Genomic DNA, 15,064 nt, shown 5'->3' with positions numbered 1-15,064 from the left:
TCTAAAATTTTGTTAATGTTTTTGTATGATATTAACTCATTTAAATTAATTTGTTAAATAGTTATTTGTTTAACTTTACTCTATATTCCCGGAATATATATCAGGGACGTACAAATTACACTTATTTATTTACACTAGTTTTTTTATTTATTGACAATGTCTGTTAAATTGTATTTAAATCTATAAATTTGTTGTATCACTACCCTTACCCTATTTGCTTTTTTTTAACTATTAAATATAAAATATTTATTTCTATTGTACTATGGTCCCTAACTTTGTGAAAACACAAAAAGTAAAAGATGTATTTCAAACGAGAATAAAGATACTTTAACCATCACCATACTTGTATAAAAGACAAATAACTTCTCGAACAGGTAAAACTCCATCACTCTACCGCCATGAACTTCTCGTACTATCGGGTAGCGGTAGAGGAGGAAGGGGTGGTGGTGCGCGGTCGCTCCGTGTCCTGCCGCCGAGATTACTGCCGCGACGGTTCGCGCCTACCACTCGGGTACCTGATACTAGAGGTATGTGGTTTATTATATATTTTATTTACCTATTGTATTTAAATATGGAATTTGGTATTTTGGATTCATTGAATCTATGTCAGAAAACTCCTTTTGAGGAGAAACTCAAAAATGAGGCGCGATTTTGTCTAAGCTTTGAAACATTTAGTATGTTACTTGCTTTACCTTGTATGGCAATAATATCAAGTACGCAAACAACTCTCCGCCTATTTTAAAAAAATTACCTCAAACATGTGCTCTAACCTACCTTCGATATATTTTATTTATTTATTTATTTATTTATTTATTTTATTATTATTATATGTTAAATATACTATATAGTAATAACGTCGGTAATATCAGGTTGTATGCGATGTGCGGTAGCCCGTAATCCCTACAACGGCTACAAATATCTTTGCGGTGCGACTCCCGCTGGACTTTTCCTCATGCAGTGGTATGATCCACTCAGAAAGTTTATGTTGCTCAAGGTAAGTTCATAACTTCAAACCTATATAGTTATCATACAGAATAATTTTATGTCGACTTTGGTGTCAAGACAAGATAAGGTAGACTACTCGGTATAAACAACAAAATAAAAAGTACACATAGACAACGGATTAATAAAAATATATTATTTTTAATTTTGAATATCGTTACCACAACGTAATACTACCCTAGTTTGTTGGACATCAAAGCTTTCGTAGTGCTATATAACATAGTTATAAGTAAATATATTTTATATAAAGTCCTCTAATATACAATCATACAATAGATATATTGAATTAAAATATATAACATGTCCATCAGAACATCGAATGTGTGGTACCTTCACCGCTACTGGCTTTCGAGCTGATCATCACGCCTGAGCTGGAATATCCGTTGCTCTGCGTCGGCGTCACCCGGAAACCGCTCCGACTTAATCTAATCAATATAAATTCAGGTAAGACTCAGTAACATTCAAAGTGATTATTAAATATTTGGAAATAGACTAGAAATTAATAAATATGCAGTTCATATTACTACTTAAAGTTTAATCGTTTTAAATAAAAATGAAAAAAATTACGTATTTAGAATCTCATAAATATTTAAGTTTATTGTTCAGTGGTTTTAAATAATAACAATATAAATTATAGTGATTAATAAATAACATAATATTAATACGATTTAAATTATTTATATACTTACATTTAATAGTACTAGACTATCCGACGGTAGCTTCACTCGTATTTTAACGGGTGGAGTTGCTATCAGATGTTTGGTTATACAACTTGTATGCAAAAGTTCACGATGATTGTAATCGTTTAGGCAATTAAGACGTGATAATCTCACAAACAATCAAAATAAACTCACTTTCACATACAATATATTTTATATTTATTTAATTACACTTACTTATTTACACCATGATCCAAAGTATGAGCCATAAATCTATTTTTAGGAGCGACTTGGTTCCATTCGGATGAATTGGAACTCTGTCCGGGTGGTTCGAACACTGTGATCCCGCGTCCGGAACGACTTCATACATTGCGAGCCGTTCATCAGTTGAATAAAGATGCTGTTAGTAATTTATTTATCATAAATTATAAGTAAAACATAGATTTATATAAAAACAGTTGAGACATATATATATTTCCGATAGAATTTTGTTTTCCTAGCCTATTTTTAATAACTATATTAAAAAACGAATCTCAGGTGCTGGTGTGTCATGAAAACGTAGTAGATATCATCCCAGTGCTTCCAACGTTCGAGAGGCGACACGACGAGAGACGTCGGAACAAACTTCCATCGCGGATACAATTCGACTTCCATATTGATAGTATATGTGAGTATCACAGCGTCGTTTTAAAAGAGACTTAAAACAATTGTTGATTGCTGGTAACTGATAGTTGATTGTAGTGTGGAATGAAAGTCTCTGATATATGATATTTATTGATATAAGTAACTAAGAATTATATGATATAATGATATGAGAGCGCGCGGTATGGTTGCTCGCCGCACACGAACTGATGAAATAATGTGAAAATGCTTATGCGACGATACATAGCACTGTACGCGCTGCCCGACTCGTACAAATATAGTTTTTTCTAATGATGTTTTCGGAACTTTGGAAGTTGTCAATGTTGTTTACACCTTTAAAGACGTATTATTTTGTATGTTACCCAACAGATATTAATTTTAAGTGCTTAGTGATATGTTGATGGTGTAACTTTTCCAATAAATAAATAAGTAAATAAATAAATAAATAAAATAAAATAAATTTAAAGATACTATAAGTATGTAATTAAATGGAAAAGGTTTGTATAACAAATTAAAGATACAATAATCAAAAACTGTTTGTAGTGCGTTATATAATAAAGCTATATAAGGTCGATATATAAATTCTAAGGTTTGTTTATCCTTACTCCGGCTGCCATTGGAATATACTAGAATTTATAATTAAAATTAGAATACATCTATAAGTAGAACCCAGATTTTATTTTGAATTTAGAATGCATTTGTTATGAGAAAAGTTTTAAATTGATTTTGTTTTTTGTTCAGTGTGTTTAGCCGATTCAGTATTAGCATTTCATCGTCACGGCGTTCAGGGCCGTTCGTTGAGAAATGCGGATATAACACAAGAAATCACCGATCATTCACGCGCGTACCGACTGCTTGGAAATGATAAGTAAGTGAAAATTATTAATTTTGAAATTTTAGCATTAATTACACTGTGATCCGATCAATAGGCTATTTGACAATGCGAAAAATAAAATGTCAATTATTGTAATCAGTATATATTATGAGTTTAAAAATGGTATTTTATTAACGAAAGTTGAAAATAATAATTAAATTATTCAAAAATTCATAAATAAAAATGCATTTTTATAAACGTTTGTCACGTGACACAAAACGTTCCTGATTGGTCGGGCTTATTATGACGTCACTTGCTCGTTGACCTCGTTTGCTCGTTGCATGTGGATTATATGTGCCACAGATTACAATACATGTAAGTGACGTCACCGACCCAATTGCAGCGCCATATTGTCAAAGAAGCGTTTAAAATACCTTCTGTTAAGTTCGCTGTGTATCCGATCTGATCTGATAATCTTATATTGTTATTCAAGTTTGTTATTTTTTTGTTTCAATGTGTATGGAAGATCAGTAAATGTCGCTGCAGGTCATAAATTGATTATATATATACATATTGAGAGATCCATTTTTATTATTGATCGATAAAAACGTGACAAAAATACACTGTTTATGTTTTTCAGAGTGGTGGTATTGGAATCGCATTTGCTTCAGAACAACACGCTATCGGGCGAAGACGGCAACGATTTGTACATATTGGCTGGTCACGAAGCGTCGTATTAATACGCATTAATAGCTTACATACAATACTAACGGAAAGTAATAAAAAATTAAACGTTTATCGATAATTTTATTTGTAATTGGTTCATCGATTTCGTCTAATTTACACCATGATCCAGTTTAGTGAATATGTCGAACGTATTTTTTTATACAAAGTGAAAATTATTTGTAACACGCTAGTATTTGCTGATAGTTATAAATATATTTTGTGGTTTGTAGTACCTCAAATACATTAGAATCGTTTAATTATTATAATTGCTAATGTCTCATGAACCACATAGTCGCAATCTCGGTTCATAGTGGTTAGGAATGCAACATAACAACAGTGATTTGACAATAGATTTGCAACTGTAATTCCTATACAATTAGGTTGTATTTCGTTTGCAATTAATATAATTTGGTCGAGTGAAAGTGGAGTATTAAAAGCGGTTGTGGGATTTTTTTAAAATGAGTGCACATCTAACAGGTATCCATTATAGAAGTATTGTACCGTAGAACAGCTTAATATACATTAAAATATCAACGACGTTAAGCTATACATTTATACATGTTACTTTGCTTATAAAAAAATAGTATCATACTCTAGTGTTTCGCAAACCAATAAGATTTTTCGTCAAAATTTACGAATTGTTTTTAATGGGACGCTTTTTAATTACTACCATTCGTAAGCAAAACGAATCGTTTTTTCGAATATAGTAACCCGATTGAATTAAGAAATGAAAATAACTAAACACAAATAAACAGATCAGATTATTATCGTAGCTTTGACCTTAATTTTATTAGCTGACTAATATAAAATACAAAATATAGTGACCTCATTTAATCTTAGGTTATTTAGAATCGAAGAAATTCCGCGAGGCAACCTAGTATTATAAAAATCCTTATAGCACTGCCAGTAATTAAATCCATTGATGTCGAAAGCAATACTTATACAGCGAATGATTTTATAGGTATTCGAGTTATCGAATCGCGTAGAGTTCAATAGACAATGTAGAGTAACTACGCTATACGTATTGGAAGATTAAACCGTTAGATTTAAAAATTCAACAAATATATTACAATAACATTTCTAACTTTCTGGCTAAATTTATTTTCTATATTATTTAAGAAAGGCTGAAAAGGATGGACCTAGAACAGAAAAATTAAAAAAAAAAACTTGTGTAATTTTTAATTTACATTTATTTGTAAATATTATATTAATATCTTTAACGCATTTATAGCCGCTGCAGTTAGTTTCTTTTATATTTGCACAAAACCAAACTAAATATAAAATTAAAAGAAACGATTTTAAATGTAACGGTTTCTTATTTCAATTAAAATACATATTAATTAGCGTGAACACAGTACTAATAGGAAGTTAGACAGACTTTTTAAATATACATAAATAATAGGTTGAACAGTTTGATTTCTATAGCAATAATTTATTTTAGTACGTTATGAATATGCTTGCTTTGTGTAAGAAACCAAATTAAGTGATTTGAGGTTCGGTGTTACCTTAAACTTTTACAAAATATAAAAAAAGACAATTTTCTTTATATAAAAATGTAGATTATAACATAGATTTTTTTTTAAATGAATCACTATTGTATTTTTTTTGTAAATAATTACAAATATTCCAATTAGTTTTTAGTCAATTGTATAATATCAATAGTGTAGTTATTGTAATTTTAATGTATTTAATTTTTTTTAAAGGTATCCTCATTTCTGAGTGAAAATGGACTGTTTATTTATTGTCTGTCATTGTTTTTTTTTTTTATAGTTTGTTTCGTATTATTCATGGTTAGGTTTTGAAATACAATCAAATTTATTTATCAAGTGTATTTTAATTAATGAGATTATTAATTTACCTAATGCTTTATGAGGTATCTTTTGATGTAATATCGGGATGTTAAAAGATACAATTATACAGCTCATGACTATATTTTTTGTCTATAATATTATACAGATTAAAATAAACGCCGATGGCATTATATTTCTAGACATGGCCTGTTCTCTCATAATTTCAAATCCAGTTATTTTTATGCATTCTCTTATGGAAGCCGTGTGTGAGAGATCCACTGTCTAGCAATAAAACATTTTTAAACATATATTTTTTTCTTAAGTTCTTTAATTCTTCAAGGATGTATATATCCAACTAACAATGGTTATAGTGGATTTTTTGCACCGCCATTTATTTATTGACTGTAACACTTGAATAATCCAGTTTATTTATACTCCGAAATAAATTTTTATTTTAAATTTTTGGTTTTTTTTTCTTTTCGTTTCCTTGGTTTCTTTCGTTTGGTATAATTTGTGATTTTATATAAATTTTAACGTATTTAAATTACGTCTTTAATATATAAGCCACATGTCCTCCGTGTCTTCTCTACTATCTGCGTGACATTGGCAGACTATTTTACGCTCAAATAGCATAGACACAAAATAGAGAAATAAAAATAACATGTAATTGATTTTTTTTTTAATATGATATAATGTGTAGTGTGAAATTAGTTATTGGTGATAGCAGTCGGACATTATTGTAAAAATGCTATAATTTTATGTACTACAACTTACAACGTATAGACGGTAGTGGTTAGTTGTTGAGTTCTTAATTTTGTTTAGTACAGTACAAAGCATGGACAAAATAGGTTTCTCATTGGACAGATTTATTATTGATTAATCCCCCCGGATGCCTACTACAGGTTTTCCGCGTAGTGTGTTTATTGTGATTGGTACATAAAAGAAAACAATGAGTTTGAGTCTTACATAGAATATTGCTATTCTATGATTCGAAATCTGTGAAAAACTCTAAATATACAGTTTTGAACACCTGAGAATAGCTAATTAAATTTTAGTTTCATTTAAATAATTTAGTTATCGTACGCTTCATCTGCTTATTAACGTATCTGTAAACAGAACCAATAGATTAATTATTTAGATCCGTCGGTCACAATTTATGTAGTTGTATATTTTTTCTAGAATCGCTTTTCACAAGTCTCTCTTAAATTGCCAAAATGAAAACAGGCAAACGGACTGAGAAAGGCTGTTTTGAATTCAGTGATAAAATATTTTTAGAATTTTACCAAGTAAGACTATAATTCTTGAGTTTATATAGATATAAATATATATAGATATATATTATAAGTACGTTTTTCGAATAATAGACATAAGAAAATCAACGCAACACCAAAATATAAAAGTGTGGAAAGTTTAATACTTGTAGGTTAGTTATGTATTACCAATTGAAAAAAATCTAAATTTTAAAATTAATTCTATTTGTGGTAAATAATATATTCGATATTAAGCGGAAAATAAGGTTTATATTAAAACAAAGTCTGGTAAAAGTCATTTAATATTTCAATCATGAGCATATAATGCTTCTGATATTAGTTTTTTTCTTGCGAAAGCTTCATGCTAGTGTGCTGATGTTAGTTTTCATTAATTATTTGTAGGATTTTTCATAAATTAGAATGTTAAATTGTGAGACAATCTATAGATATTAGTATCCAATTTTCTCAATAATTCTTCTATAATCTTGAGTAATAAAAGAAAGTTTAAAAATTGTTCGTAATCAAAAAAATATAAATTAGATTATAAGATTTTGCGAAATTATTAGACTCGTAAGTATATATTTTCGTTAATGAGGGTAGTTTCAGATCCTTGGATTGTAAATAAGTAGCTAGACATAGACAATGAGAGGAATGTCGAGTTTCAATGTTAACATTCAAGATTGTTTCTGAACAAATTTTATTCCTGAATAAAGTAAATTATGAAAACGACTGTTTTTAATTTAATTAAATCTATTTTAATTATAATCAGCAGTTATTAAGAGAGCCAGATTAATTAGTAACTCATGTGAGACATGATAATTTTGACTGGTAATTGATGTATCTTGCCCATTTATTTTTACAATAATGACATGATTTTTTTAAATGTATCAAACTTTATATTGCGGTATTACAAAAATATCTAGCTTAGGTTAGGTATTATTTATAATATGTAAAAAAATAAATAATATAAATGAATAAAAAAATAAAACCTAACCTATATTGACGCCTTTTTGTGGCTATGGTGGTGTTAATAAATAATTATTGTTTTGTAATTTATCACAGGTCTCATGCAGCCTATGTGCCAATATATATATATATATTCTATATATTATATTCTGTCCCTCTTATGTGATTAAGTTACAAACATCAATGCTTTCATATATTACTAGGATTAATTTAAATGTACTGAATGCACCAATTGCACCGAATGTGGTGTAATTGAAGATATTTATCATATTTTACTGGAATGTGTTCGGAACAAGTCACTTAGACAGGATATTTATCAGCATATTAAAATTACTTTAACTATTGTGCAATGTATAAGTTTTCTGGCTTTTCCTGACAGTAATGAAGCGAAATTATTGTTCAAATTAACTAACAAATGTTTAAGAAAATAAAAATGTAATAAGTAAAGTGTAACTAACAGAGCGACATAGTCACAAATGGTAAGGTCTTTAAATAAAAAATCCATATTTTAAGTAATTAACAACTTAATGGCTTTCAAGATTTCTGGTTCTAATATTGTTTTTTGTCATAATTTAAGTTTACGACATTGTATTCTATTCCTATTGGGATTTACCATGCCAAATACCCCTCTTTGTACATGGACATCATAGCATAATAGGTGAAAAGTCCATTGAAAATAATTAAAAAATAAAACCTTAATATAGTCAACATCAACATTAATATACTATACAGATAGACCTGGCTAGGCTCAACATTAAAACAAAATTAAATATAAAGACTAATCATTTTTAGTGATTTTGTATAAGATCTAATAAATTTTAAATAACATAAATGTTGGTTACTTAAAAACTCGGTACATATTATTTGCCCTTGCTTGCCACTTATTGTTCACAAACATTCATTTATATATAGATCCTTTGTAATATTGATAAATGTTTAATACGAATATTTGTTACTTCAAAAGGAAACAAAATTTCAAAAAACATTATTTATTAACTAGATCCTTAAATATAAAACTCATTATCACCATAAGTCAATTAAAATAAGAACTTAAAAACAATGTTTGTATCACATCATTCATCTTCAACCATTTCTACGTCTTCCCCTTCATCTTTCTTCTTTCCGGAAGCCAATTTCTTTGCTGACACAGCCTGTTTGTATAGTTCTAAAGCGTCTCGTAAAGAATCCACAAACCTATCGAATTCTATATCTGACATGGCTTCTAGAACATCTTGACCAGTTAATGCCTTGCGTTTATTGTTTTTAACGATATTTGTAGCTGCTGAAGTGACATATAAGACGAAAACTGATGCCGCCTTCGCGAGACCAGTACGCGCTTCTTTGGATATAGAAACTCCATCCGGTAAGGCCTCTTTTACGATTCTGGTAACAACTGTTAGTGGGAGATTGAGGTCTTCTAACTTTTCGGCCATTGTAAATGATTAATTATTGTTAAAATATACTTAAACTATTTACAACATGCTACAATAAATAACCGCCAAAAGCACTTTTGTTATTGTAACTGTCATCCGTTACTCCATCTGCCTATGACATTGACATTTGTAATTTTTGAAATTCCTATATAAGTAAAGGCAAAACTACAAACAGACTCATGCAATATGGAAGTTTCAGAATTTTTTTATCTACACAATAAAAAAAACACACACAAACAGGCTTTATGTCGGAAAATGACAGTTTGATAATACCAACGAGAATAATCATCAGATCTTCCCCTTAAGTTTATGGGGAATACGGGGTCAGAAATTTCCCGTAACCTGCCGCCATTTCATCCACCCTGTGTTAATCCTGTGCTTCACCGTTCGATCTATTTCGCCATCGCCTTGAATGAGTGAACCGAGATACCGGAAGTCGGAGCAGATTGGAAGGGCCACGCCATCAAGCGCTATGGTTTCAGGACCCGAGAGACCGCCGAAATCGCAGAACATGTATTCAGTCTTAGTTCTACTGATTTTCAAGTCAACATTCTCCAGTTTCTGTTGCCAATCTTCCAATCTGCTCTGGATCTCAGGTCCATCTTCACTAACCAGTACAATGTCGTCGGCAAAAAGCATGCACCAGGGTGCCTCCTCCTGTATGTCCGCCGTTAGAGCGTCCATAATTATCAGGAAGAGGTAAGGACTTAGAGCCGACCCTTGGTGCAACCCTACAGCCACACTGAACTGGTCGGTGTTGCCGGCAGACGATCGGACGTAGGTACAGGATCCCCTGTACATAGCACGGACTAACTCCACATACTTCCCAGGCAAACCTTTCTCTTTCAATGCCCACCATAACACTTCACGAGGCACCCTATCATAGGCTTTCTCGAAATCAATGAACACCATGTGCAGGTTCTTGTGAGCACGTCTATACTTCTCGCACAATTGGCGGAGTGCAAAAATAGCGTCTATTGTCCCTCGACCTGACATAAACCCAAACTGATTTTGGGCAATTTCACTCTCTTCTCGCAATCTTCTCTCTATTACCTTCTCCCATACTTTCATAGTATATGACATGAGCTTTATCCCTCTATAGTTGTTGCAATCCTGTACATCCCCTTTATTTTTGAAGATGGGCACTAACGAACTACTGCACCATTCTTGAGGGATGGTCTCTTCATGCAACAACTTATTAAAGAATAAAGTCAACCATATACATCCGTCAGTCTTTAACACCTTCCATACTTCAACTGGTATGTCATCTGGACCCAAAGCCTTCCCATTTTTTATGCTTTTCACTGCTGTCATTATCTCATCCATGCTTATTTCTCTTACTAATCTCTTATTTACTTGTGCCTCTTGGAGAATACCATTCCAGTCATTCTCTTCATTCATAAGCTTTTCAAAATAAATCTTCCATCGCTCTTTTATTTCCTCATCTTTACATAACACCTTACCAGCCTCATATTTCATGCATTTGATATGTGTTATATCTCTCGATCGTCTTTCTCTCTCTTTCGTAATTCGGTAGAGTTCCTTCTGGCCTCTAGGGCTGTTCAGTGAGTTGTACAACTTCTCTTCTGCCTTGGCTCTGGCCACTGCTACCGCCTTTTTTGCTCTCCTCTTAAATTCCTTGTAAACTTCCTTTTTTTTCATCTTTTAAACTTGTATTCACATTTTTTACAACCTGCCATTCTTTAAATGCCACTTTCTTCTCTCTTAGTACATTTGCACTTCTTCATTCCACCACCATGTATCCCTATCTATCAAACTTTTTTCTTTCGACTCTTCAAACACGTCTTTTGCGATCTTCCTTATGTGCCTGGCCATCTCATTCCAACATTCATCTACCAATTTCTCTTCCATCTCATTCATTTCTATCACTTTCTCCACTATATGGTTCCTAAATCTACTAGCACATTCGTCTTTGGAGGGGGCCGTGTTTGGCTGTTTCTGGGGGAGACACTTAATTTAACTTTCATCACCACAAGCCTATGTTGGGCGATTAATGCTTCGCCTGGCAGTACTTTACAGTTTTTGACACAGCATAGACTCCTCCGCCACACTAGGAAGTAGTCTATCTGTGTCGCGTGGTAGCCACTCTTGTAGGTTATTAGGTGTTCCTTTTTTTTCTTAAACCACGTGTTTGTTATAGCCAGGTCGAAGGCACAGGCAGCTTGTAAAAGTGCTTCGCCATCAGCGTTCCGATTTCCTAATCCCCACCCACCATGCACTCTCTCATATCCATCACTCTCTCTTCCTACATGGACATTAAAGTCACCCACGTATACTTCCTCGCTATCCTGTAAATTCATCAGCAGGCAATCAAAGTCCTCCCAAAACTTTTCTTTCACGCTCTCCTCACAGCCTGACTATGGCGCATACACACTTACTAAATTCAGTGTCATACCGTCCAGAATCAGTTTAATCGCTATCAATCTATCATTCACTCTTTTTACATCCACCACACATTCTTTCAACCTACTATCTAAAACTATACCCACACCATTTCTCTTGCTATCACTTCCACAATAGAATAATTTATATTCTTCTCCTATTTCCCTAGCCCTTGCACCCTTCCACTTTGTCTCTTGCAGGCACGCTGCATTTATCCGTCGCCTTTTTAAAACATCTGCTAGCTCTCTTCCTCTTCCAGACACCGTTCCTACATTCCAACTTGCACACCTCAATCTTAACTCTCTCACACTTCGAGCTCGCTTCTTACGTCGCACCCGCCCGTTCCGGTGCGACAACCCTGGTCCATTTCCCACAGGAGCCGGGTGCTGCCCCTGCGCGTCGCCTGTGGGGTACGCCCTAGCCCTATCACTCGTATGGTTTTTACTGTCCATGCTGCTAAGGGTTTTGGCTTAAATTTTACGGTCGGCCGCCTGCCTGACACCAACCCTCCTTGGGAATGCTGTCGTGGTGGTTTACCCGCCACCGTGCGGGTAGCCCAAAGTGCAGGTGATATGCAGTGGGCCTTAAATACCCTTAGTTGCCTCTTACGACAGCCACGGGTAGAGTTGGGGAGGTCCTATTCTAATCCGTAATAAGTTGTTATTTATATTCGATATTTCTGAATGGAGACATCTCTGGATAATAGTATAACAGATTATGGACCAACACATTTAGTGTTGTAAGCAATAATGTCTTTGGAAGCCCCGTTTGTACCCTCTTCACAAATTTCCTCTACTACGTACTCTATTGTACAACTATGTGGGATACTCTTCCATGAAATTATATAATTTTTCGTTCCACAATTGATGAGAATGAGTATCAAGTAATCAAGTCACTTTTTCTTATGTACGATAGTTCAATGTACAAAGTGTTGCCACGTCTCCCTCTCGTTATTCTTCAGAAATTAGATCCTAGTGATTCTCGATACTTTTGGCGTTTTTTAATCGGAAAGCGTAATTTGAGACACATGAGTATTCTGAGATAATCCCATCTTGTTACTGACTGTCATTTAAAAGTTTGCATATTAAAAAAATGCTGACAGCTTAAACAGAAATGTGCTTTTAAAAACATAGATTATTTTGTGCTGGCAACTCTTCGATTCCAATTTTTTTATGTGTTACTTTATCAACGGTACTTTACATTAAATTTAATTTCATGAAAAGGAAATGATATGAATTCTACACAAAGCACTTTTATATGACGATAAAAAAAAAAACAAAACAATTCAATACTAAAAAGAAAAGGTAACGTGGACAACAAATAAATATTTAATTTTTAATGTTTTTTGAAAGGATGACAAGGAATTTCGGTTGGAACTTCGAAGTTTAACACTATTTCCTAAGGAAATTCAGCAGCCAGGATTAATCCAAACAATTTCTCGAAACATTCCCCATGAAAAATGCCGTAGTAGATGCAGAGAGGCCAAAACATCTATGCAAAGCCAAAGGATGAAGTAGGTTGGAAAGGGCTTGATCGTCGATAATTCGAGCCGCTCTGTGTTGAATACGGTAAAATGGAAGAAACTGGTACTGGGCAGCTTCCGGCCAGAGGTGAGAGCAGTACTCCATAACGACTTGTACAGTTTTAGGCTATGGGCCGACGTGCGGCACCGTCTTGCCTTGCTGAGCACCAAGCTTATTAGATGCCAATTTGACTTTACCTTCAAATTGACCGCGGAACTGAACGAGGTTCGAAACATAAACGACAAGTATTTCGTAATTTAGCTGTGGCAGCAGTGGTCGTTGCCCTTAAATAATTAATTAGGTTGCACAAACTCTACTACCTACATACTCTATACCATTTTACTCACATCTGTATTTTAGGTTTATTTTTATTTATTCATTAAAATTTTAATTTTTCGTTATATATAATAAACATTTAGTTTATACAAAATAGCCAAGATGACCCAGTGGGTAGAACACGTGCATCTGATTATTGTGGATTAAAACGCAGGCAAGCACTACTGATTTTCCATGTGCTTAATATGTATTTATGATCCATTTGGCCGTGAAGTAAAAATTCGGCCACATGTGTAACCTGCATCGTATTAGCGTGGTGGCACAGCTAGAATCTTCTCCTTAAAGCGAAAGGAGACTTCAGCCCAGCGGCGGGAAATTTACTTACTGTTAGATTACTTTACTTTACTTTAAATGTAGATTATAGATAATAATTATAAATAATCCTTAAAAGTCCTGTTTGTTAGTATAACTATATTAGTAATATAACCAATATTTTACTGCAAAAAATGTTTTTTTTTTAATACCATACTCTGTAATGAATAAAACATATTCTTATTTCATAAAATATATCTTTTTATTATGAAAATAGGTCACTGACCTGCTAATCAGAAAAAAAAAACAAATTTTGATCGTGCTTATGAAACGTAATAACGGTTTAATTTAATGAGAACGTGAAATTAGTAAAACATCATACTGCTCGGAGCATATCGCATCTTTTAAATATTCACATAATGAAATAAATTAAGGTTTTAATATTCACAGCTGTGAAGCAGTCTTTACATTGCGCAAACTCAACAACCGCGCCATTTTGAACTTAAGTTATGTACTTATGTCAGTGCGGCACAAGTTGCGTATGGAGAGGACGTTTTTGCGCGCGTTTTATCGATCCTGTCATAAATTTGACGTTGTGTTATTGTGGTGTTTTTTTTTCGGAAAACATGACTAATAGTACAAAGTCTTAACATAAAATACGCGATCTAGTATAATATCTGTGGTTTAAATTTGTTTTGATTTAAAGAAAAGGTTTTGGTTTATTGACACTCGTGTTGCGATAATTGTTAGTGATTCGTGTTTTGGACGTTAAGTGAGGTAAGATTTTATAAATAAATGTATACGTATTAGTAAGCTTAATAAATGAGTACAAACGATTCAATGTGTACAAATTTAACATATTGAATGTTATAAAAAGTAACCCATAGTAACGTCCCCGTAAACAAATATGTAAATTAATATTCATAACATAAATGTTTTTCCAATTTCCCTGATAAATTTTACGATGTGTTTTTCAATCAGTATTTATGTAAATGCATTATCATTATGTTACTCGTAAAATTTATGTCGATAATCGGACGTGAAAACTAAATTCAAGTGAATTCTACTAAGATTCCTTTACGCATGATTGTGGATTGTGATGTTAATAGGCTTTATTTACATTTTAATGTAATTCAATTTGTAATTGTGGATGATAAAGCTATTTTCCAGACATGTTATTAAAGGTATAGAAAAAAAACTATTATGATTCGATTTAAAAAATATTTAATTAAAATCTGTTAATGTATAAATATTCAGTGTTGATAAAT

At 32.6% G+C, this 15,064-nt stretch overlaps 4 protein-coding genes across 20 annotated transcripts in view; 2 read left to right on the top strand and 2 right to left on the bottom strand.

Moving 5' to 3' along the window:
* Hppy (happyhour) overlaps positions 1-4,391 on the top strand; it is a 44,136-nt gene extending 39,745 nt beyond the window's left edge. For 3 of the 4 annotated variants that reach the window (XM_026628296.2, XM_026628295.2, XM_026628294.2), the window contains 7 exons: positions 375-527; positions 870-994; positions 1,314-1,446; positions 1,945-2,063; positions 2,199-2,328; positions 3,045-3,171; positions 3,758-4,391. In XM_026628296.2, coding sequence (XP_026484081.1) covers positions 375-527; positions 870-994; positions 1,314-1,446; positions 1,945-2,063; positions 2,199-2,328; positions 3,045-3,171; positions 3,758-3,857 — 887 coding nt within the window. In that variant the 3' untranslated portion in view covers positions 3,858-4,391. The remainder of the gene's footprint in view (positions 1-374; positions 528-869; positions 995-1,313; positions 1,447-1,944; positions 2,064-2,198; positions 2,329-3,044; positions 3,172-3,757) is intronic. The other variant, XM_026628297.2, reaches the window with a different exon arrangement.
* Positions 4,392-8,822: 4,431 nt separating this feature from the next.
* On the bottom strand, positions 8,823-9,377 carry LOC113391989 (DNA polymerase epsilon subunit 3). Its single transcript, XM_026628162.2, has one exon. The coding sequence runs from the start codon at positions 9,280-9,282 to the stop codon at positions 8,923-8,925; it is 360 nt and encodes a 119-aa protein (XP_026483947.1). The 5' UTR covers positions 9,283-9,377; the 3' UTR covers positions 8,823-8,922.
* A 1,630-nt stretch (positions 9,378-11,007) lies between these two features.
* LOC113392077 (uncharacterized) lies at positions 11,008-12,137 on the bottom strand. Its single transcript, XM_064219357.1, has 3 exons — positions 11,748-12,137; positions 11,355-11,660; positions 11,008-11,241 (listed from the first exon to the last, which is right to left on the bottom strand). The coding sequence occupies exons 1-3, from the start codon at positions 12,135-12,137 to the stop codon at positions 11,008-11,010; spliced, it is 930 nt and encodes a 309-aa protein (XP_064075427.1).
* Positions 12,138-14,309: 2,172 nt separating this feature from the next.
* The window catches only part of LOC113401176 (uncharacterized), a 77,114-nt gene continuing 76,359 nt past the window's right edge, over positions 14,310-15,064 (top strand). For all 14 annotated transcript variants that reach the window (XR_010309715.1, XR_010309716.1, XM_064219383.1 and 11 more), the window contains exon 1: positions 14,310-14,573. The gene's annotated coding sequence lies outside the window, so the exon portion shown is untranslated. The remainder of the gene's footprint in view (positions 14,574-15,064) is intronic.

The sequence above is a fragment of the Vanessa tameamea genome, chromosome 27 (assembly GCF_037043105.1).
Source record: "Vanessa tameamea isolate UH-Manoa-2023 chromosome 27, ilVanTame1 primary haplotype, whole genome shotgun sequence".
NCBI classification, from domain to species: Eukaryota; Metazoa; Arthropoda; class Insecta; order Lepidoptera; family Nymphalidae; genus Vanessa; species Vanessa tameamea.
The sequence above is the reverse complement of the archived record's forward strand: the minus strand, read 5'-3'. Positions and strand labels throughout refer to the sequence as shown.

Excerpts from the sequence above, each read along its gene's own strand:
- LOC113391989 (XM_026628162.2), bottom strand. The coding sequence starts at position 9,282 with ATGGCCGAAAAGTTAGAAGACCTCAATCTCCCACTAACAGTTGTTACC.
- LOC113392077 (XM_064219357.1), bottom strand. The coding sequence starts at position 12,137 with ATGGACAGTAAAAACCATACGAGTGATAGGGCTAGGGCGTACCCCACA. Across the intron at positions 11,661-11,747 it reads TGAAAGAATGTGTGGTGGAT|TCAGGCTGTGAGGAGAGCGT; the intron begins GTAAAAAGAGTG and ends TATGCGCCATAG. Across the intron at positions 11,242-11,354 it reads CACAGATAGACTACTTCCTA|AAACAGCCAAACACGGCCCC; the intron begins GTGTGGCGGAGG and ends TGTCTCCCCCAG.